The sequence below is a fragment of the Anolis carolinensis genome, unplaced genomic scaffold (genome assembly GCF_035594765.1).
Source record: "Anolis carolinensis isolate JA03-04 unplaced genomic scaffold, rAnoCar3.1.pri scaffold_9, whole genome shotgun sequence".
Lineage (NCBI taxonomy): Eukaryota > Metazoa > Chordata > Lepidosauria > Squamata > Dactyloidae > Anolis > Anolis carolinensis.
Genome location: NW_026943820.1, coordinates 4,764,218 through 4,787,276, shown reverse-complemented (window position 1 = coordinate 4,787,276; position 23,059 = coordinate 4,764,218). Strand labels below are relative to the sequence as shown.

Genomic DNA, 23,059 nt, shown 5'->3' with positions numbered 1-23,059 from the left:
AGGTGGAACATGTCCAGAGAAGGGCAACCCAAATGGTCAAGGGAAACTAGGGATCCCTCTGAGGAGCGGAAGAGGTTTAGTTTGGAGAAGGCTGTTTAAATACTGGAAAGGATGTCCCATTGAGCAGGGAGGGTGTTTTCTGTTCCTCCAGAGACTGGGCCAACATAGAGCCAGAGACTCAAAGTGAAGGAAAAGAGCTTCCACTTATTTATTTATTTTTGGAAAAACTTTCTGATGGTCTTTGTGTATATTCAGTGGAATATACCACCTTAGGGTTTGTAGGAATCTCCTTCTGTGGAGGTTTTTAAGCAGAGACTAGATGGCCATCTCTTGGGAGGGCTTGGATGTTGTCTTCCTTCATGACAGAAGGGGGTTGAAATGGATGGCTTCTGGGTGGCCTTTGGGGTTGAACTGGATGGCCCTTGGGATTTCTTCCAACTAGAATTCTATCTGTCTGTCTGTCTGTCTATCCATCCATCCAGCCAGCCATCTCTTAGGGGATTGAACTGGGTGGCTTTTGAGATCTCCTCCAGCTCTAAGATTCATTCTGTCTGTCTGTCTGTCTGTCTATCCATCCAGCCATCCATCTCTTAGGAGGTTGAACTGGGTGGCCTTTGAGGGTGAACTGGATGTCCTTTGGGATCTCTTGCAACTCTAGGATTCTATCTATCTGTCTATCTGTCTGTCTATCCATCCAGCCTTCCATGTCTTTGGGGGTTGAACTGGGTGGCCTTTGAGGGTGAACTGGATGTCCTTTGGGATCTCTTGCAACTCTAGGATTCTATCTATTTGTCTATCTGTCTGTCTATCCATCCAGCCTTCCATGTCTTTGGGGGTTGAACTGGGTGGCCTTTGGGGTTGAACTGGATGTCCTTTGGGATCTCTTGCAACTCTAGGATTCTATCTATCTGTCTATCTGTCTGTCTATCCATCCAGCCTTCCATGTCTTTGGGGGTTGAACTGGGTGGCCTTTGGGATCTCTTCAAACTCTAAGATTCTGTCTGTCTGTCTATCCATCCAGCCAGCCATCTCTTAGGGGGCTGAACTGGGTGGCCTTTGGGGTTGAATTGGATGTCCTTTGGGTTCTCTTCCAACTCTAGGATTCTATCTATCTATCTATCTATCTATCTATCTATCTATCTATCTATCTATCTATCCATCCATCCATCCATCCATCCATCTATCCATCTTTCCATCCATCCATCCATCCATCCATCCAGCCTTCCATGTCTTTGGGGGTTGAACTGGGTGGCCTTTGGGATCTCCTCCAGCTCTAAGATTCTGTCTGTCTGTCTGTCTATCCATCCAGCCATCCATCTCTTAGGGGGCTGAACTGGGTGTCCTTTGGGGTTGATCTGGATGTCTTTTGGGATCTCTTCCAACTCTAGGTTTATATCTGTCTGCCTGTCTATCTATCCATCCAGACATTCATCTCTTATGGGATTGGACTGGATGTCCTTTGGGGTCTCTTCCAACTCTAGGATTCTATCCATCCATCCATCCATCTATCTAACTAGCCAGTCAGCCATCTTTTAGGGGGTTGGACTGGATGGCCTTTGGGATCTCTTCCAACTCTAGGATTCTATCTTATCTGTCTGTCTGTCTATCCATCCAGACATCCATCTCTTATGGGATTGGACTGGATGGCCTTTGGAGTCTCTTCCAACTCTAGGATTCTATCCATCCATCTATTTATCTAACTAGCCAGTCAGCCATCTTTTAGGGGGTTGGACTGGATGGCCTTTGGGGTCTCTTCCAGCTCTAGGATTCCATCTATATATCCATCCACCTCTTAGGGGGTTGGGCCGGATGGTCCTTGGGGTCTCTGTCCCCTCTGATCCTATAATAAAACTGAGCAAATTGCTCAAAGCAGATGTCCTGGAGTGTGAATTTTTTTAACATAAAGGCGTATGGAAATGCACCCCCTTAGAGGTTTCAAGGCATAATTCCGCTCTTGTCTGAACCAGAAATGTTCACTTCGGGGCAAAAGGAGGGGTCTTAATGAGGCACAGAAGCAGCCCTTGTTTTGAGTAGGATCCACACCCCAATGTTTGCTTCTTTCACGGAGGAGGGGGCAGGATCGGACCCTCTGGAAGCGCAGCCCTCGCCCGCCCAGGCCTGGCACCAGCAGGACCACTGTCCCAAGAGACCTTGGACCCTTCACTCGCCTCCTTACCTCCCATTCACGGAACAGGCGGGTCAGAAAGGCATACTCTCTCGCTCGGAGCGACAGCAGATCGATGATCAGCAGCATGCAGAGGGGGTCGTTCTCCGGGTCGAGGCTTTGGGAAGGGGAAGGAAGGGGAGAGAAATGGAAAGGAACAAGTCCAGTTACAAAACCAACGTGCTGAAGACCGCACATGGCACCTTTGGATTTGCCTCAAGACCGGCCAGCAGCAGGCACACATTCCTCTGTGCATGAGCACCAAACTCAATTAAAAGATCATAAACAGAGAAACAGATCACCCCTTGTAATAAAACAAAACTAATACACCATTTCATCTTAATGTGGAAACACATCGTCCTGATCATGGAGACAGGAGACAGCTAGGTCACCCTGACTTGCTTTTGCGCCCCCAAAAGGGAGTCCAACATCCTCAGAATTGGTTGTTACCTCAGGATGAGTTTGCAGAACTCCAGGGCCGTGCGAGGGCAGCCTCTCCTTTCAAGGAAAACCATGTGCTTGAAGAGGGCCAGGTAGAAAGCTCTGCAAGACAAGGAAAAGGCTTGCTGTTAATGCAGTAGTTCTCAACCTGTGGGTCCCAACTTTCAAAAATCCTAACAGCTGGTAAACTGACTGGGATTTCTAGGTGTTGTAGGCCAAAACACCTGGGGACCCACAGGCTGAGAACCAATGTCTTAGACACAAAGAGAACTGGAGGATGGATGGCCATCTGTCTGGAGGGCTTTGGTTGTGCCTTCTTGGCAGAAGGAGGATTGGACTAGATGGCCTTTGGGGATCCCTTCCAATTCTAGTGAAATCTGGTCTGCCTAGGAGTCTCATGGAGTCTCCTTCCAAAAACTCCATCAGGCTGGATGGCCTTCTGTCTGGAGGGCTTTGGTTGTGCCTTCCTGCTGGCAGAAGGGGGGTTGGACTAGATGGCCCCTGGGGGTCCCTTCCAATTCTAGTGAAATATGGCCTGCCTAGGAGTCTGGTGGAGTCTCCTTCCTTCTCTGGAATGTTTGAAGCAGAGGCTGGATGGCCATCTGTTGAGAGGGCTTGGATGATGTCTTCCTGCAGAAGAGGGTTGGACTGGATGGCCCCTTGAGATCTCTTCCAACCCTCTATGATTTATAAGACTCTATGAAAAATATGGTTTCACAATAAACTAAGATTATGTTAGTGGCAGTGAAGTCCAGTACAAATCCAGGTCTCTTCTCCACTAGGAATGACTGAGAGCTTCTGGGAGTTAGCGTTCTAAAAAGCAACTTTATCAAGCTCTTTATTAAGCACAAGCACTATTGCTGGTTGGGGGATCGTGGGGTTTGTAGTCCAAAACATGAACATTTCTACATTCAGCTCAGCAGTGGCATGCCAGGTACTCCACTGCCCATTGTCCTTTGATGGGCGGTGGTGGGTGAATACCTGTTCTCTGGCCTCCGGTAGTCCAGGCGGCAGGTCCCGCTGGTGAGGCTGAAGACCGGGTGGAAGGCGCACTCCAGCGTGTAGAGGGCCCGCTCTGGAAAAGAAGGGGCCAGAAGGAAGCCTTGCTGAGCCTTGGCTCCATTGAGCATCTTTATATATAACACTTTCTCCCTAAAGGAACCTGAGGCCATGCATTCCCTTTACATAATGCACATCCCAGGGCAAGATGAGAAAACAACAAATGGCCCAAACCAAGGAAAAACCCCAGTGAGGCTATTAAGAATGCCTCGATTTGGGTTTGGCCTGGCCAGAGGCAGAAGGCCACCACACTCCTGCAGAGATTTCACTGCTTAAGACATTTATTTCCATCGGCAACACAGTTCCATTTGTATCAGGTGGGAATCATGCGGACCCCTGGCTGCTCTTGGAACGCAACTCCCAATATTCCTTATCAATCTATATATATAAAAGGGTAATGAAATTTCGGCCTAGGACAAAACAACGAAACTACACATCCCAGAAACACTAAACTTGGCAGCACAACCCCTCATCCATGCCTCTACGTTCATACAACAAAAAGAAAAAAAATCCTAATTAGAGGGAGATGAATAATTGTTTTCATCCAATTGCTGCCAGTTAAAAGGCTAAGCTCCACCCACTTGGTCTCCTAGCAACCCACTCAGCCCAGGGGGCAGGCAGAGTTAGGCCTCACTTAGGCCTCTTCCCCACTGCCTATAAAATACAGATTATCAGATTTGAACTGGATTATATGGCAGGGTAAACTCAAGGCCCTTCCACACAGCTATGTAACCCATTTATAATCTTATATTATCTGCTTTGAACTGGATTATCTTGACTCCACACTGCCATATAATCCACTTCAGTGTGCAGTTGGACACAACTGGACTTAATGTCAGGAGAAAACCTTTATCCTTTACCTTAACTACCACCAATTCCTCAATACTTTATTTCCCATACCACCATACTTCGCCACAGCAACGCGTGGCCAGGCACAGCTAGTGGCTTATAAGGATGATAGGACATGTGCTCCAACAACATGGCCTTGTGTTACAGGCCAGAGAAAAGGAGTTGTCGCTTTAAATGAAGCTAGAAGGGAAAGTTGATAAAAGTGGGGAACCAGAAAAGGCAGTGAAAGGAACCTCCTGATCCAAACATGGATCAGGACTGTTTCCAAAGACTAAAGACAACTGTTTCATCACCTAATCAATCAATCAATTTATTAATGCTCCGACCAATGGTCATATGCATTTACAGAAACAACATCAAACAAACATCTATGCAAAACACTATAAAATCCAACAGTTAAAAGTAGGATGCAAGCAGGATGAAACAGAGAATGCAAAATATACATTGTGATATAATGTTGGCATTTTAAAATAAAAGTGATGCCAACTGTAAGAGTTATATGGAACATATCCCGGCAGGATGCATTTCGCAGATCTATAACTTTCCCAGTTTCTGAGCAATGCAACAATTGACCTTTTATTTTGGTCCAATGTTATAGACTCCAAACTAAAATGAGATTTGTAGCAGGGCTTTTTTGTTTCAATTCTACTGGTTCTCCAAAACACGACCAATAACTTAATTCAGCAATCTCTCAATACAGAAGCATCTGAACTATATTCTTAGGTAACTGCCTTCTTTCGCATCAAGAAAGGCCCAACTTCACACATTCTGTAGGTCATACTTGTTCTCACAATATGGACTTGCAAAGATGACAATAGCCACTAAAAGGGAAAGGAACAAAGCAACTATAGACAAAGCAAAACAGATTCCCAAGAAAGGAAATGAAAGGGAGGGTCCCTTGATATGAAAGTATGGCGTCTCACTCCAAAAGGTTCTCCCAGTCAACTCCTCTGGAAGCCGCAACCTGAATTAGAAGGCTCCTTGACTACTTCAGAGATCCACAATGCAAGGAGCCATATTTTCTTTGGAGGGCTGTATCAGCCGCAGGGTGGGCCTGCTTCTTACCAATGAGGTCCCTGGCCATCTCTTGGTCTTCCTGCATGTGGCACACGTCGCTGAGCTGCAGGAGGGAGTCCACGTGCGAAGGGTTCATCTGGAGCAAAAGCTGTCGGCAAAGAAAACAAAGCTGGTGAGTGGATCAGGAGAACTCATGGAGAGACCTTGGTGAGTTTGAAGAGGAGATAGAGGCTGGAGAGAGCAAGTGGCAATTGGGAGATTTATTTATTTTATTTATTTGCCTCATTTATACCCTGCCTTTCTCACCCCGGAGGGGAATCAAGGCAGCTTACACATGGCACAATCCGATGCCCCAAAACACATATAAAACCAAAGCTTAAAATATTAAATATTTAAAAATTTAGACATAAAATTTAAACATTACAACAGTTAAAAATCACGCCACGCTTGGGCAACCGTGGGATGTTAGGGAGCTATACTAACACCTCAGGAATACGATTATAGAGGTGGAAGAGACCCCAAGGGCCATCCTATCCAACCCATTACTTATCCAACACTCACTTAGCCAACGTTCTGGATTATCCAACGCATTTTTGTAGTCAATGTTTTCAAAACATCGTGATATTTTGGTGCTAAATTCGTAAATACAGTAATTACAACATAACATTAATGTGTAATAAACTACTTTTTCTGTCAAATTTGTTGTATAACATGATGTTTTGGTGCTTAATTTGTAAAATCATAACCTATTTTGATGTTTAATAGGCTTTTTCTTAATCTCTCCTTATTATCCAACATATTCGCTTATCCAACGTTCTGCTGGCCTGTTTATGTTGGATAAGTGAGACTCTACTGTAGACAGATAGATCATAGAGCCATCCAGTCCAACCTCCTTCTTTTTTTTGGGAAGACACCATCCAAACCCTTCTGACAGACGGCCATCCAACCTCTGTTTAAAAACCTCCAAAAAAGGAGATGCAATGATAATAATAATAATAATAATAGGCATTGACAAAATTACGATCTACCAACTGCAAAAGGCCACCCTACTGGGATCTGCACGCATCATCTGAAAATACATCACACAGTCCTAGACACTTGGGAAGTGTTCGACTTGTGGTTTTGTGAAACAAAATCCAGGATATCTATCTTGTTTGCTGTGTCATGCAATAAAACAATAATAAAACTTTATTTCTAGACTGCCCTCTCTCCCCAGAGGGACTCAGGGCGGTTAACATACATATAAATGGCAAACATTAAGTGCCACAATTTCTTCATTAATGTCAAAAGTATAAAATGACAATAACATACACATTATAATAAAATTTCACATTAGAAAAAACAAAGAGCTGTACAGTTGGAAGGACCACCTAAATCCAATCCCAATTCTGTCATAGAGGACTGCGCAACTGAAACATTCCTGGAAAATGTTCAGTCTTGTTTAAAAACCTCCAGAGGAGACTCCAACTGCCAAGACAATTTATTCCTCCACCAAACAAACTCTTGCCACCAGGAGTTCTTCCTAATGTTTAGGTGAAATCTCTTTTCCTGCTATTTGAATCCATGGCTCTGCCATGTCCTATTCTCCAAGAGCAGCCGAAAACAAGCTTGCTCCCTTGGTTTTTCCAGCAGGCATTTGGAAATGTTTAGACAGTAACCAGAACTGATTGCTAATCACTCAGCACTTTATATTTACATTTTGTGCATTCAGCTGGGCTGCTATATTGATTACATGGATCTTTTAACTGATTCTATTTTAATAGAGGTTGTTTTATGCAATTTATATACCTGGTTTATGTAATGTTATTTTTTTTCATGTTGATGTATTTTATTTTATGTATTATGTATTTTATGCATGGCATCTTTGTGTGCTATTTTGTAAGCTACCCCAAGTCCCTATGGGAAATGGTGGCAGGGTATAATTAAAGTTGTTCTTGTTGTTATATTATTATTATTTTATTATGACACAGCAAACAAGATAGATATGCTGGATTTCGTTTCACAAAATCACAAGTCGAAACCTTCCCAAGTATCTAGGACTGTGTGATGTATTTTCGGATGATGCGTGCAGATCCCAGTAGGGTGGCCTTTTGCAGTTGGCAGATCGTAATTTTGTCAATGTCTATTGTTTCCAAATGCCGACTGAGATCTTTTGGCATGGCACCCAATGTGCCGATCACCACCGGGACCACCTGCACTGGTTTCTTCCAGAGTCTTTGAAATTCAATCTTGAGGTCCTGATAGCGGCTGAGTTTTTCCTGTTGCTTTTCGTCATTATTATTATTATTATTATTATTATTATTATTATTATTATTTGAAACACAACAAGATGAGTTTTTCCTGTTGTTTTTCGTCATTATTATTATTATTATTATTATTTGAAACACAACAAGAAACACAACTCTGCTGGCTGTTGTATTCGATCACACATCGGACACTTCCCAAGTTGTATTATTATTATTATTATTATTATTATTATTATTATTAGTTCTTGCTAACATTACAACTTGCTAACAATATAACTTGAAACAGAGTTGGTATCTGACAGCAACAGATTGTCCTGAGCATCCTGGGTGTTAATATAGCAATGGTGAGATGCCTTCATTAAATGGACTCAAATGGGAAATATTATTTCCAGCATGGCAGGCCTGTATTCTACTTTCTATGTGTTGCCTGTATCTCGGATCCTGCTGATGGATCGTCTGCTGATTACTTGTGTATCTCTCTCTTGTGCTCCCTTTATCACCACCAATTTCAGGGAAATTTATCACAGGGCTATTTTCGCACATTCATGCATGGTTGAGCCAGAAAAAGAATATTTCATCCAAAAAAACCAAAAAACAAACAAACAGGACAACAAGCTACATAACACTCTGGCTATAAAAGAAAGCCATTGTTCGCCAGACAGAAATAATCTCTGAGCTCTGAATATAAGCTTATGAAACGCTCTCAAGAAGCCTAGGGCCAAGGCTGGCTGAAACACGATATCCATCATGTTATCTTTGCAAGTCTGCAGATCTTTCCCTTTGGATCAAATAAGCATTTAACGACTTTTAAGATCCACTTTTCCATCTCCACCAACTAGCATCTTGCAAGCATCTTCTTCAGATCTTCAAAGCTGATATGCACTTTGTTAAATGTTTAAGTTGGCTCAGAGACAGTGCTCTGATTATAAGGATTTTTTAGATATGTGTTTTATGGGCATCGGGACTACTTTCTGGCATTTTTCATAATGGTTATTCCAAGCAGCTGGGTTTTCTGAAACGTGTAACCAAACTAAGCCCCTTTTGAATGAGCTGATCGAGAGTCGGAGAAGGACTTCAAGGGAACAGATAAGAACCAAGCAGCTTTCTAGGTATCATTGGACTCCAACTCCACAAATTTCCCATCAAGGACTGCTGGAAATTGCAGTCCAACGATATCTGGATAGTCTAAAACAGGGATCCCCCAACTTTTTAAACAAGGGGCCAGTCCACAGTTCCTCAAAATGGGAACAGCCTCAATGTTAATAATCCTAATAAAAATAATAAAGTGGGTTGGAAGAGACTCCTTTTAGTCCAATCCCCTTCTTCCTTTGTGCACCAAAAGCACAAGCAAAGCACCCCTGACAGATGGCCACTCAGCCTCAATGTTGTTAATAATAATAATAATAATAATAATAATAATAATAATAATATACATCACACAATCTTAAACGCTTGGGAAGTGTTTGACTTGTGATTTTGTGATACGAAATCCAACCTATATATCTCATTTGCTGTGTCATACTGTGTCTTTGTGTCAATAATAATAACAACAACAACAACAATAAAGAGGGTTGGAAGAGACACCTTGGGCCATTTAGTCCAGCTCTCTTCTGCCTTTGTGCACCAAAAGAACTAGCAAAGCACCCCTGACAGATAGCCACCCAGCCTCAATGTTGTTAATCATCATCATCATCATCATCATCATCATCATCACACAGTCCTAAACGCTTGGGAAGTGTTTGACTTGTGATTTTGTGATACGAAATCCAACATATATCTCTCATTTGCCGTGTCATACTATGTCTTTGTGTCAATAATAATAACAACAACAACAATAAAGAGGGTTGGAAGAAACCCCTTGGGCCATTTAGTCCAGCCTTCTTCTGCCTTTGTGCACCAAAAGCACTAGCAAAGCACCCCTTAATAATTATTAATTAAATAATTAAAATACCATTATAAACAAGCAGAGCTTTGGAATGAGCGCAAGGAGGAAGCAGGAAAGGCGCGCACATTTATTTTCTCCCTCGTGCTGCAGTTTGGGGACCCCTGGTCTAAACAATCGTTTTTCAAAATTTAGAACCACTTTTTCCGGGGGAGAGGAGTACGATTCCTCTCCAGCTCCGGGCTCCCCCCAAAGAGCAACTAAAGGCCAAACTCCACAAACATTTGACCAGGACTTGGGGAATCATCCAGCATTCATTACTGTGTTGTTGTGTCTTATCTAAATAACTGCTTTCTTAATTTGATTTCTGCTTTTGGGGGGAAAAACCAAAAATAGCCTTTGTCAACTGTATGTTTCCAGAGAGTAAAGAGCAGGCCAAAAACTAAGCTCTCTGGGACAAAGGCTGCTCTATCTTCAAAGAGCCTAATCGTAAGGGAGCGAAGGGGGGGTTTGGGGTCTTTCCAAAACTTCAATGCCCCAATTATGCTAACATTAGGTCAAGAACATTTTCTGCCATTTGCCTGATCTTCTGTGGACCATCAAAGTTGGTGCTCGGCTTAACCAGTTCCGATACGCTTCCATCAAGACCTCAAAGCGGGGTCTGTTCTGCTAATTGCCAAGGAAAATTAAGCATCTCCTCATCCAAAGAAGGAAAATGCTTATAAATAGCTACAGCAAACTCTGTAAACCCTGATTTTTTAAAAGATCCATGATGCTCCTCTGCACCCCACAAAAACCATCCTCAAAACTAGAGGCTTTTCCTAGACTGGAGCTTGCAGAAGCTACTTCTTTTGGACTACTAATCCCAGCAGCCTCCAGTAGCAGCATGACCCTTTTCCTAAATCAAGACATTACTTGAAACAATTTTATTAGGGTTTTTTCCCTACGCTTTATGCCATTCCTATCCATTCAAAGTGGCTTTTCTCCAGATAGGTAGACATTAAAGGTAGAAATTAAAATATGGCTTCTGCTAGAGCAGTGGTTCTCAACCTGTGGGTCTCCAGATGTTTTGGCCTTCAACTCCCAGAAATCCTAACAGCTGGTAAACTGGCTGGGATTTCTGGGAGTTGTAGGCCAAAACATTTAGGGACCCATAGGTTGAGCGCCACTGTGCAAGAGCTTCAGATGGGCTCCTTCAATCCTGCATGACTGAAGTCCACATATACTTTATGGCATAAGGGTTAATACTGCTTTAAAACATTCTTATTTGGGGCTTTCAAGTCAACTCGGATTAATCGCGACCTTTTCCCAGATCTTTCTTGGCAAAATTATTATTATTATTATTATTATTATTATTATTATTATTATTATTATTATTATTATTTCATTTCTATCCCGCTGGGATTCAAAACGGCGTACAACATATAAAATTCATACAAATACATCAGACAGCAATGCATAATCAATTGAAACATCATATCCTGATATAAATACCCAATTAACATATCAAATAAAACAAGTTTAAAAACTTGTTTTGATCACAGAGATGTTGCCATTGCCTTCCTCTGAGGCTGAGAGAGTGCGACGTGCCCAAGGTCACTCCTCAGGTTTCTAGGACTGAGCGAGGGTTTCAAACTGATGGCCCTCCAGGTATTTTGGACTTCAGCTCCCAGAATTCTTGACCATTGGGCAGGCTGGCAATAGGGGCTTCTGGGAGTTGGAGTCCCAAACACCTGGAGGGCCACAGGTTGTGCACTGGTTTAAATCCTAGTTTCCTAGAGCCTTAGGCTCGACTCAGAACAGGTTGCTTGGGAACTCAGCATGTATTGCTTCCAACAAACAACACTCCACCCTAATCCAGGAACTCCATAAAGAGAAAATACAATGGGCATTAAGACCATCTGGGTCATTGCCTTGGGATATTGTGATGACTCCAACATAAAGAGCTTTTGAATAAAACCACTGTACAAAAACATGGGCGGAAACTTCATTCAGGATCTGCAGGATCAAATCATGTTTGATGTGGATCTCTTTAGGAAAGGACTTCTAAGCCCAAATAGGACAGGTTCAACACAGTGTTGTTATTGTTGTTATTGTTATGGGCCTCCTGGTCATTTTTTACTAGAAGGTGAATTGATCCTTTCTGGGGCTGAGAGTGTGACTTGCTCATGGTCACCCAATGGGTTCTTAAGTGGGGATTTGAACCCTGGTCTCCAGAGTTGTCGCCCAAAGGGCAAACTGTGTTGATTCTCCCTTGACAATATCTAAACTTCTGGAAAGATGTTTTCAACCACTTAGAAAGAGAACCATACCAAAGCTGTAATGATGCTGTTGATGGATGAGGTGATGCGGGGAATAATAATAATAATAATAATAATAATAATAATAATAATAACAACAACTTTATTCTTGTATCCCGCCACCATCTCCCCGAAGGGACTCGGGGTGGCTTACACAGGGACGAGCCCAACAACATACATAAAACTTACATAAAACAATAATTAAAACAGTGAAACAATAATTAAAACAATAACAATAAAATGTAAATATCACTTAACAATTCTTAAAAACTTAGCAGTGATTGCCTGTGGTCCTGTCTCAAGGAACCATTGTGTGATGCTTTCTTGCCTATTTGTCCTCCTACAGAACCAATGGGACACCCACATATGTGCATTTCTCCTCCTCCTTTTGCAGACATTGTAGGTCAGTAGTGTCAAACTTACAGCCCTCCATGAGTTTTCGACTCCAGCTCCCAAAATTCCTGGCCATTAGACAAGCTGGCAATAGGGGCTTCTGAGCGTCGGAGGCCCAAACAGCTGGAAGGCCACAAGTTTGACACCTCTGCTGTAGAGATTGGCATTCTTTTCTTCTCTCTTTGAAACACCCAAAACTCACTCTCCTCTGACAGAGAAAACGGTGCCTGAGGCTGTCCTGCAGGACTGTTCTGTGCTTTGTGATGAGAAGCTGAAATATCACGTGAGGCCTCCATGTCCAGACGTGATAATGGGATCAGAACTCTGGGACCCTCCGGAGCTTTGGAGGCACAGTCAGATGGTTCTGCTTGCCACAAAGCACAGAATGGTTAACCTGAGGCGCCTTCCATGGGTTGATAGATGGCTCAGGCTTACATAGATCTCCAGACGCAATTGCCACAGGCTCACCCTGCAGTAGCTGGATCATCGGCCTGATCTTCCCCATCAAGCATAGAAACCAGGTGCTAACAAGGAGAAAGCAGCTGCATATGTTGTTGCTGCAAACTGGCCAAGTCAAGAACTTACGACAAGGTTATTAGGGTCCATGGTCTCCACAGCGTCCAAGAACTTGAACTGGACTTGCTGGTACTCTCTGCTGTGCTCAAAGGCAAAGTGCTGGATCCCCCGCTTGGTCTCCAGCAGCGCCATAGAGATACCTGGGCAACAAGGAGAGAGAGAGTTCTGTTGGAACCAGAGGGTGCTGGCTATCATTATTTGCTTGTCATAAAAAAAATCCTGCTGTTTTGTTGACCCACATCTTAGATGCAAAGCTGGTGATCTGGGTGGGTTAACTCTTGCTCCCAGAATCCCCACTCCCAATGAAACCGAAAGGGGCCAGAAAACCACTTCCTTGTTGGTCATTTGGGATATTTTGCATGGAAAGGGAAGAGCCGTAGAGAAGCTTGTATATTCAAACAACCATTTTGAGAAGTTTCTACCAGCAGCAGTTCTTTTCTTTTAAAAAATTAATTTTTATTCAATGAGACAAGCACATCATACAAAGATATATGCGACAAACAAAATGCATCAAACACATAAAACAAGTATTTTTTTTCTTAATATAAAACACTAACTCACAACAGCTAACAAAACTACTAAGTCAAATCAATACACAAAGCACACAAAAGCTAATGAACAAACGTAAAAACTAATCTAACTGATCTACAGATCTCTCACTCTCGGCCTGATTTTTTTAGTTCTGACTAGTCTACTCCCTTTAAGAAATATTATACAATCACCTTTAGTGGCATGTTGCTTGTCAATCCCACAATCCTATATTAATCAATACATCTCCAATCTCTCTTAAGGTTAGACAGATACTTCTCCTCCATCAACTGAATTAACTTGTCAATCTTCATTTGCCATCATCATTGACTCTAGACATTTCCATTCAAGCAGCGGATCTTTTCAAGAGGGACTAGCCAGCCAGCAATCTCTTGGGAAGAGACCCGTACCTTGAGAAAGCCCTGTGTGCTATCCATGTGGTGGAAAACATTGCACACTAAAGCCTCTGCTAAGGAAATCAAATCTCAGGCTGCTTGTAACACAAGCTTTGGAACCAACAGGAATGCCCCAGTTACCTGAGAGATGTGGCAAAACTGCTCACCTGTCTTGCTGTGGCGAGGCCAGGTGCTCTTGGGGACTGTCAGCCATGTGCTGCGGACGTACTGACGCTGCCTGTGCCGCGGCCTGAGAAAAAGAAAACAGGGGTCCAAGCAATGAGAAAGGGTGGAAGGGCAAAGGACAGTGAGAATTTTCCTGGAGTATGAACATCATAATGGCTGTACTCATGCTGTGCTTTATATTCTACATGGGTCCTTGAATCTTTGCATTTGACCCCATATGGCTGCAATATGTTTCCAACCAGGAAGGCCCTCTTCCTCACTAGCAAAAAACAACTAAAGAGAGGAACTCCTTCAATTATGGAGGCCCCAAGGAGCTTGGGGGTTAAAACGCCATCACAAGAACACTAAGAAGAAAAATACTGGCATATTGATATTTTGAACAGCCAAAAAATACCTTAAAACTTCTATTTCTGGCCACTCTGTTTACAGCATTGAATGTTTGCCTTTTTTGTATGTAAACTGCTCTGAGTCCCCTCAGGGGGACTGGGCGGTCTATACAGTATTTATTAATTTTATTATTTACTTCGATTCCTTTGCTCTCTTTTGAAGCTTTTGCAATCATTAGGGGGTGTTCCTACTCGCGAAAAAATGGCCCCAGCCTGGCCTCAGCTGCCCACCCTACAACCTAGACAGAGCAACAGGAGGGAAAGGGCAGCTGTTTTCCCTCTGTCCCTGCCTGAGAAGTTTTTTGAACTGCAACTTTCAAAATCTCCTGCCCAGAATTGGTACTGTCTGTGCTGAGTGATGGATTCTGGAAATTGTAGACCCCAAAAGGCACTTTCCCCAAGGGCGCAGGACATGACATTTGAAATCAGGACTCAAAACTATCAATGGAACTTATTGCCTCAGAGTATGGTACTGGATGGTCCCTGGGGATTACTTTCAACTCTACGATTCTATGCTTCTACAATTATTACATTCATACAAGTACAAATTAAGGTTAAAAGTTGGCAAGAAGAGCCTTTTGAAGAATGGCCTCTCTGCTAGTGTTTACTTTTTATCATGCACAATCGCGCCATGCCCCTCCCGCCTTTGGGGCTTCGTGTGGCCTTTTGCTTTCCCTGGGAACTTCTCTGACCGGCATCCTGTCCTCAGAGAAGCTGCCACCACAGTCTCCTCCTTTCAAACGCATCCACATCACCTACGAGGACAAACCCACATCCAGGCCTCTCATGGTGGCAGCTGGGTGCACAAAGGAGCACAAGCATATATTTTAAAAAAAGCAAAACTCCAAATCTGACCCTCTTTCTAAAGAGACACTGATGCTTTTGTGGGAAAAAGACTCCCTTTGAGCTTTTGGGGACTGCCCAGCTTTCTGTCAGTTCTCTCTCTTGGCTCAAAGTTCACAATTCCTCAGCTTTGAACATCTCAACTCAATTGTGTGTTTTCTAAAGCACAACAAAAAACGTGTCTTCATTTCCAGGCTTGGACTCACCTCTGATCGCCAAGAACGGCTCGGGCCCCAAAATATCTCTTCAGCTCAGTTTCTGGGTTCAGGTTCCTGGAAAAGGCATAATACAAACCCATCTTATTATTTATTTAGGAACAATGGATTAGTTACAAATGTGCCGTCAGCACTGCAAGGAAGAGGAGGACTGGGTCCTTGCTCTGAGACTCTTACAGAGTAAAATGGGCATCAAAGGGGGGCTTGTTTTGAACCGCATTTCCCAGCAGGCCTACCCTGTTTCCCCAAAAATAAGACAGTGTCTTATATTAATATTTGCTCCTAAAGATACAGTAGGCCTTATTTTCAGCGGATGTCTTATTTTTCCACAGAGAAGAATCCACATTTATTGTTGAACAAAAAAATGAACATTTATTATATACTGTACAGTAGTTGTCATCACAAACAAGCATCACCAAACTGTGAATCCTATCAGGAATTTCTTGTTACTACCATTATTTCCATATACAACAATCTATGGTATGTACATTTAATGATCCTGCATGCTCTGGTGGTCTGTTTGGTGGGCATGCTTCCAAACAAAAACTTGGCTAGGTCTTACTTTCAGGGGAGGCCTTATATTTAGCAATTCAGCAAAACCTCTACTAGGTCTTATTTTCAGGGGATGTCTTATTTTCGGGGAAACAGGGTAGTAGCCAATTGTGGGATGTTGGGAATTGCAATCTAACAAGCCTTGGACGGGATTACTTTCACTTATTTCAAGGTGGAAAAAGTTGGGAGAAGGCCATCTGAGAACAAGCATAGATTGGAGATGTTTATCTTAAAAGCACTGGCTGCCTCTCTGGATCGTTTTCGTTTTATTTATGATTGTCTGATCAGAGGGTTTTTCATTCTCAAAGGCAACCTATGCCACTATTGAACAGTTCTTACAGGAAAGTTCTTCCCAATGTTTATGCGTAAGCCTTTTTCTTGCAATTCAAATAATCTTCTGATGGTATTCCCTTCAGATGTTTAAAATGGGTTGCATCACATCAGCTCACATTCTTCTCCGAGATCACATACTCATCCTTTTGTTCTTCTTCAGGACCTGGTGATTTCTTTCCAAGACCTTTCCAAACTAAGCATCTCCAGATCTTCAGGCCACTTCTCATAGTTTCCAGACCTTCTGATATTTTGGTCAGCCTTCTCTGGACTCCTTACATCTTGTCCATCTCCTTGAATGGCTTTGCCCAGAATTGGAATCGGGTATTATTCTGGGGACAGAGTTGGACTAGGACTAGCCTCCTCTTCATACAGCCTAGAATCACATTGGGCTTTTTTGCTACTATATCACAATGTTGCCTCATGTTCAGCTTGTGGTCTAAGAAGACTCCTAGATCCCTTTCAGATAGACTGTTTTCCTTCTTGAATAGCTTTGATCAGAGCTGGACACAGAAGTGAGGTCTGGCCAAAGCAGAGTAGAGTGGGACAAGGACTTCTCTTAATCTGGTCACTAATCTCCTGTTGATGCAGCCGGGAATTGCATTGGCTTTTTTTGGCTGCTACATCACATTGTCCACACATGTTTAGCTTGTGATCTTCTAAGAACTCTGGATCTATTTCTAATTTAAAGCCAAATGCTACCTTAAATCATTTAGAACAGAACAAAAACAACAACAAGGAAGGGCAGAGCCATCAACGCAGCCACACGCCTTGCAACTGATTATCTCCTTCCCTTGATCTGGAACACTGGTTCTTAACCTGGGGCTCAAGGAGCCCTGGGGGGCCCATGAAGAAATATCATGATCTTTTACAGATAAATCTGAATAAACAAACAAGTGAAGGAATGAAAGCAAGCCAGAAAGGGAAATGGAACATAATCTTCATTTTCCACGCCTCTTTTGAAAAACTTGGCTTTTTAAACCTATTGCCTCTATTAAAAACAGTCAGAGCTGGAAGTCAGTTATGAGAGTAGCTGGGTGGGAAATGTACCAGTAGAAGTAGTAGTACAGTAGAGTCTCACTCATCCAACATAAACGGGCCGGCAGAATGTTGGATAAGTGAAAATGTTGGATAATAAGGAGGGATTAAGGAAAAGCCTATTAAACATCAAATTACATTATGATTTTACAAATTAAGCACCAAAACATCATGTTTTACAACAAATCAACAGAAAAAGCAGTTCAATATACTGTAACATTATGTAGTAATTAATGTATTTACAAATTTAGCACCAAAACATTGCAATGTATTGAAAACATTGACTATAAAAACACTGACTACTAAAAGGCAGACTGTGTTGGATAATCCAGAATGTTGGATAAGCGAAGGTTGGATAAGCATGACTCTACTGTAGTAGTAGTAGTAACATTATTATTGTGATAGTTATTGTTGTTACTGTTGACATTATCACTGTTCTGCTCTCACTACTACTAGTATTGTTAAATTATTAACTATTACTAGTGTTGATGTTATTATTTTGAATTAGTATGGAATAATTACAACCAAAATATTATATTACGAGTGTAGGCGTTAACAGATTAATTTATATCCCCTTCTCTATAAATTTGAAGGACCCTCATGGGAAAATTGAAATCATTATTTGATGTGGCCTAGTGCCTTAAATCTTGAGTTTTGGCGGGTCTGCGGCCCTAAAATGTATTTAAAAGGGGGGCCGTGGTGAAGAAAAGGTTGAGAACTACTGGTCCGGACATAAAACACTCCTACTGCCCCTTCTTGGACAAACAGTGTAGTAATTTACTAGGCCACTGAACTCAGATGGAGCTGCGCTTTCCTCCCGGCCTGCAGTTCTACAATTCCTTCTCAGAATTAAAACCACTTAAGACATGTAGGCTGGGAAGACAAACACTATCTCCCACAAAGGGAGGAACAGGTTCACACAAGCACAGACTGATAAAAGGGACTTCCTGCACTACAGTTTCCAGAATCCTTAGCCAACAATTGCAAAATATGGTAAGACTGTTGATGCCACAACCATTAGTTATTTGGTTATGACATCCCATGTGTAGTCTGCATGACACTGACAAAACATAGAATTGGAAGAGACGATACTGGCCACCTAGTCCAAGCCCTTGCCATTTACGAAAAGCACAATCAAAGCACCCCTGACAGATGGCCACCCAGACTCTAGTTAAAAGTCTCCAAAGGAGCCTCCACCAAACTCCGTGGCAGTGAGTTCCACTGTTGAACAGCTCTCATGATCAGGTAGTTCTTCCTAATGTTCAGGTGAACCCAAATGGATATTGACAAATGAACACAGGGCTATGTAGCGACCAAATGGGCAGGAACTGGGAAGTTTTATTGACATATAATAAAAGTCAATTGTTCATGGTTTGCGAGAAACAAAGGCCTGGGGATCAGAAGATCTGTGTGTCGTATGACCCTGGTATAATTACTGTATGAGCTATATATATATGTTGAGCCTTAGAGCAGTATTTGTTAGTATGAACAATAAATGCTTTAATACCAGCAAAATAACTGTGTCATCTCAGAGAATCCTTTAACAACAAAGCATCTCTCCAATAGAAACACAGCTGATCCTGTCAGGAACCTGACAGTTTGTTCAGACTGACAGTTCATGAAGTGATGAAGTTTTCAAACAGGATAACGCAAAAATATCTTACCTGTGCTCTACGTACAACAGAGGCCGACTGTCTGTGGGCACCCTGCTTTGGCTCTGGCATGAAGGTCCGTCAGGAGTCTCAATCCTCACCAGGATGCTCTCAATGTCTTCTGCATCATCTTCATCTCCAAGGCCCTGTGCACAAAAATTAGAACAATATAGCTGTGGTTTTTGCTCCATGAACAGATCTTTGTTTCTTTTTAATACTGTTCATGTTTAATTCTATTTTAATGTTTGTATATTTTTAGGTTTTAAATTGTATTGCTTTTACTGGTGGGCCACTTTTTAAAGAAAAAAGGGATATTAATATTATTAACATTAATATCCCTTTTTGATGATAATAATAATAACAGTAACAATAACAATTCCACTGCAGGAACTTCCTGGTGAATAGGTTTCTCCTTGGCTGAAACAATATTATTATTATTATTATTATTATTATTATTATTATTATTATTATTATTTACAACATTTATATTCCGCCCTTCTCACCCCGAAGGGGACTCAGGGCGGATCACATTACACATATAGGCAAACATTCAATGCCTTTTAACATAGAACAAAGACAAGACAAACATAGGCTCCGAGTGGGCCTCGAACTCATGACCTCCTGGTCAGAGTGATTCATTGCAGTTAATTGCAGCTGGCTTGCTCTCCCGCCTGCACCACAGCCATAGAGGTGTGGCCTCCCATTTATAAAAGCTAAAGTACATAAGATTGAATGGTGCTCAGGAGTGGGGCACTGCATAGCCCTTTCATAAATTTGGTGCCAACTTACCAGAGTCTCACCTAACACATTCTTCTTGTTCTTTCTTTTCTTCTTCTTCTTGCGCGATTTGCTATTTGGAAGAGGCTTTTAAAAAAATAAATAAAAGTAAACAGTGAGACATATGGTTTGCAGCATCTCGCCAAATGGACATCATAAGCAGCCTACTTAGACCAGACAACCTGGTTTAAAACAAGTGTTACAGTGCAAGAGGAACTGGGACAACTGGAAAAAAAATCCAGAGCTCTGCTTCCATCCTGTGGCCTGAAACTGAAACAACAAGTAGTTTTTATGAGACTTTATTCCCTGAAAGGACTGGCATCTAAAAGCAAAGGCATTTCTAGTCTAGCCTACAAGTGAATTCACTTCTATATTTCACCTTAATAAATAGCAGCATAACAACAGTGCTTTCCAATCCTCTTAATTTAAATATGTTGAATTAAAAACCAACAAAACAATCAACATTTACAAGGTCAGAAGTCTTGGTACTTCATTTTTTGGCTCAGACTAGGAGCACTACACATTTTAAAGAGACACTCCTGGGACATTTAGTACCCTATCACACAATTATATGTCCCTATTATTATTATTATTATTATTATTATTATTATTATTATTATTATTATTATTCTATTTTACCCTACTTTTTCTCTATTATAGGAGACCCAAAGTGGCTAGCATTAAAAGCTGTAACAACGTGTGAATCAAAATCTAACACATAATAAATATTAAAATAGAAATAAACATAAAAATATTTTAAAATACATAGTTAAAAGCAATAAAATGATTAAACAAATCTATTAAATTACATCAAACACAGCATCTTGGGGCATTTACCGTTTGGTCCAGTTGTTTGGTCTCTGCTCCTCCTTTTTGCTGGTCATTTTCCAGACTTTCTTCGTTCTTTCGGTCACTTTCCTCCTTCAACCTGGAATCATCTTTCTCCTCTTTGGATGTGAGATCATCCTCTATTTCTTCATTGGTTATCTATAGAAATTAAACAAAATTAGTCCAGCTCAGCCCATAGGACTGGTTTCTCAACCTTTTGTTGACATGAAAGCATAAACTGTACTTGTATAAATAAAGCAGAGGCAAAAAAATAAAGTACAAAAACAGCCATTTAAATAAAATAAAATATTAAAATGCAATTAAAACATTTGACTCCATACATTAGGGTAAATCACGGGAACCATAGGCTTAGCCCGGGTCGTTCCATTAGTCTGTTACACATCTTTCATACCTATTATTGCACCAAATAATAGTTCTCTATTATGCAATGCAGTTTGCCTTTTACCGAGTTCCCCCGAAAATAAGACAGTATCTTATATTAATTTTTTCTCCCAAAGATGCTCTAGGTCTTATTTTCAGGGGATGTCTTATTTTTCCATGAAGAAGAATTCACATTTATTGTTGAACAAAAAAATGAACATTTATTATATACTGTACAGTAGTTGTCATCATAAAACAGCATAACCAGACAAACTGTGAATCCTATCAAGAATTTCTTGTTACTACCAATATTCCCATGTACAGCACTTTATGGTATGTACATTTACCGATCCTGCATGCTCTAGTGTTCTGTTCGGCGGGCATGCTTCTGAACAAAAACTTTGCTAGGTCTTACTTTTGAGGGAGGACTTATATTTAGCAATTCAGCAAAACCTCCACTAGGTCTTATTTTCTGGTGATGTCTTATTTTAGGGGAAACAGGGTAGTAGTCAATGTTTTTGTAGTCAACGTCTTCAATACATTGCTAGATTGTAAATACGGTAATTACTAGATAACGTTACCGTTTATTGAACTGCTTTTTCTGTCAATTTGCTGCTAAAACAGCAAAAGGATCGCTTAAGACAGGCCTGGGCCAACTTGGGCCCTCCAGGTGTTTTGGACTTCAACTCCCACAATTCCTAACAGCCTACCGGCTGTTAGGAATTGTGGGAGTTGTAGTCCAAAACACCTGGAGGGCCCAAGTTGGCCCAGGCCTATGCTATGATGATGATGCCGGGACACTAGACTCTTATTGATGCCACCTATTGAGACACACAAAATAAAATAATAATAATAATAAACAGTAGGCGTGAGGCCCTGACCAGTTCGAAGGGGTTGCTGAGCTCCTGCCCTTTCCTCCTCCGCCTCCGCCCGGCGCTCCTTCCTTCCTCCTCGTCCTCCCCTTCCTCGCCTCCAATCCTTCCTTCGCCTTCTCCTCCATCGGCCTCTTCCTCCGGCAGCGCCTGGCCCCGGGACTCCCCCCTCAGACGCCTCAAAGCCCGGCGCGACATCACCTCAGACCCAGCCCGGGCCGGAAAAGACAGCGGACCGGAAGCGGCCTCCGAGAGGATCCGAAAAGGCGCTTTCCGGCTCCTCCTCCCGCCTTCAGAGCAAAAGCGCATGCGCTAAAGGACGGGCCGCTCTCCCATTGGCTACCCTGAAGTGGGCCTTATTTTTGCTAGCCGGGTTTTTTTGCACATGCGCAGAAGGGATTTGGCTTGGTTTTTTTTTTTTTCAATCACTGGGTTTTCAAAGGGAGAGAGTCATAGACACTTTAAATATATATCTATATCTCTATATATGTCTAAACATTTATTTTAAATTGTATATATATATATACTAGCTGTGCCCGGCCACGCGTTGCTGTGGCATTTTCTGGTGGTGTTGGTGAGAAATTGTTGAGGTAGTGGTGGTATTGAATGTCTGTTGTATGGTTGTCTTTATGTTTAGTATGCACACTGAAGTGGATTATATGGCAGTGTGGACTCAAGATAATCCAAAGCAGATAATATAAGATTCTAAATGGGTGATATAGCTGTGTGGAAGAGGCCTAAGTGAGGCCTAACTGTGCCTGTCCCCTGGGCTGAGTAGGTTGCTAGGAGACCAAGTGGGCGGAGCTTTGCCTTCTAACTGGCAGCAATTGGATAAAAACTATTATTCCTCTCCCTGTAATTAGGACTTTATTTTTCTTTTCCTTTTGTTGTATCAACCTAGAGCCGTGAATGATGGATTGTGTTGTCAAATTTCGAGGTTGAGGGGCCTATAGTTTTGTTGTTTTGTCTGCTGCCCTGATGCCATCACTCTTTTATATATATAGATATATATATATATAAATTTTTATGATAAATATCATAAATATATAAATATATAAATATATTTAAATATATATTTAAATATATAAATATAATATACATTTTTAAATTATATATATATAAAACCAGTGTGTGTGTGTGTGTGTATAT

General features: G+C 41.8%; 1 protein-coding gene across 1 annotated transcript in view; it reads right to left on the bottom strand.

Annotated features, from left to right (window-relative positions):
* The window catches only part of tcf25 (transcription factor 25), a 33,172-nt gene extending 10,938 nt beyond the window's left edge, over positions 1-22,234 (bottom strand). The window contains exons 1-11 of the mRNA XM_062961697.1: positions 21,920-22,234; positions 20,667-20,816; positions 19,842-19,916; positions 19,065-19,198; positions 15,472-15,537; positions 14,018-14,100; positions 12,937-13,067; positions 5,579-5,678; positions 3,587-3,680; positions 2,615-2,707; positions 2,177-2,282 (exon numbers count right to left, since the gene is read on the bottom strand). Coding sequence (XP_062817767.1) covers positions 2,177-2,282; positions 2,615-2,707; positions 3,587-3,680; positions 5,579-5,678; positions 12,937-13,067; positions 14,018-14,100; positions 15,472-15,537; positions 19,065-19,198; positions 19,842-19,916; positions 20,667-20,816; positions 21,920-22,219 — 1,332 coding nt within the window. The 5' untranslated portion in view covers positions 22,220-22,234. The remainder of the gene's footprint in view (positions 1-2,176; positions 2,283-2,614; positions 2,708-3,586; positions 3,681-5,578; positions 5,679-12,936; positions 13,068-14,017; positions 14,101-15,471; positions 15,538-19,064; positions 19,199-19,841; positions 19,917-20,666; positions 20,817-21,919) is intronic.
* Between the last annotated feature and the right edge of the window lie 825 nt (positions 22,235-23,059).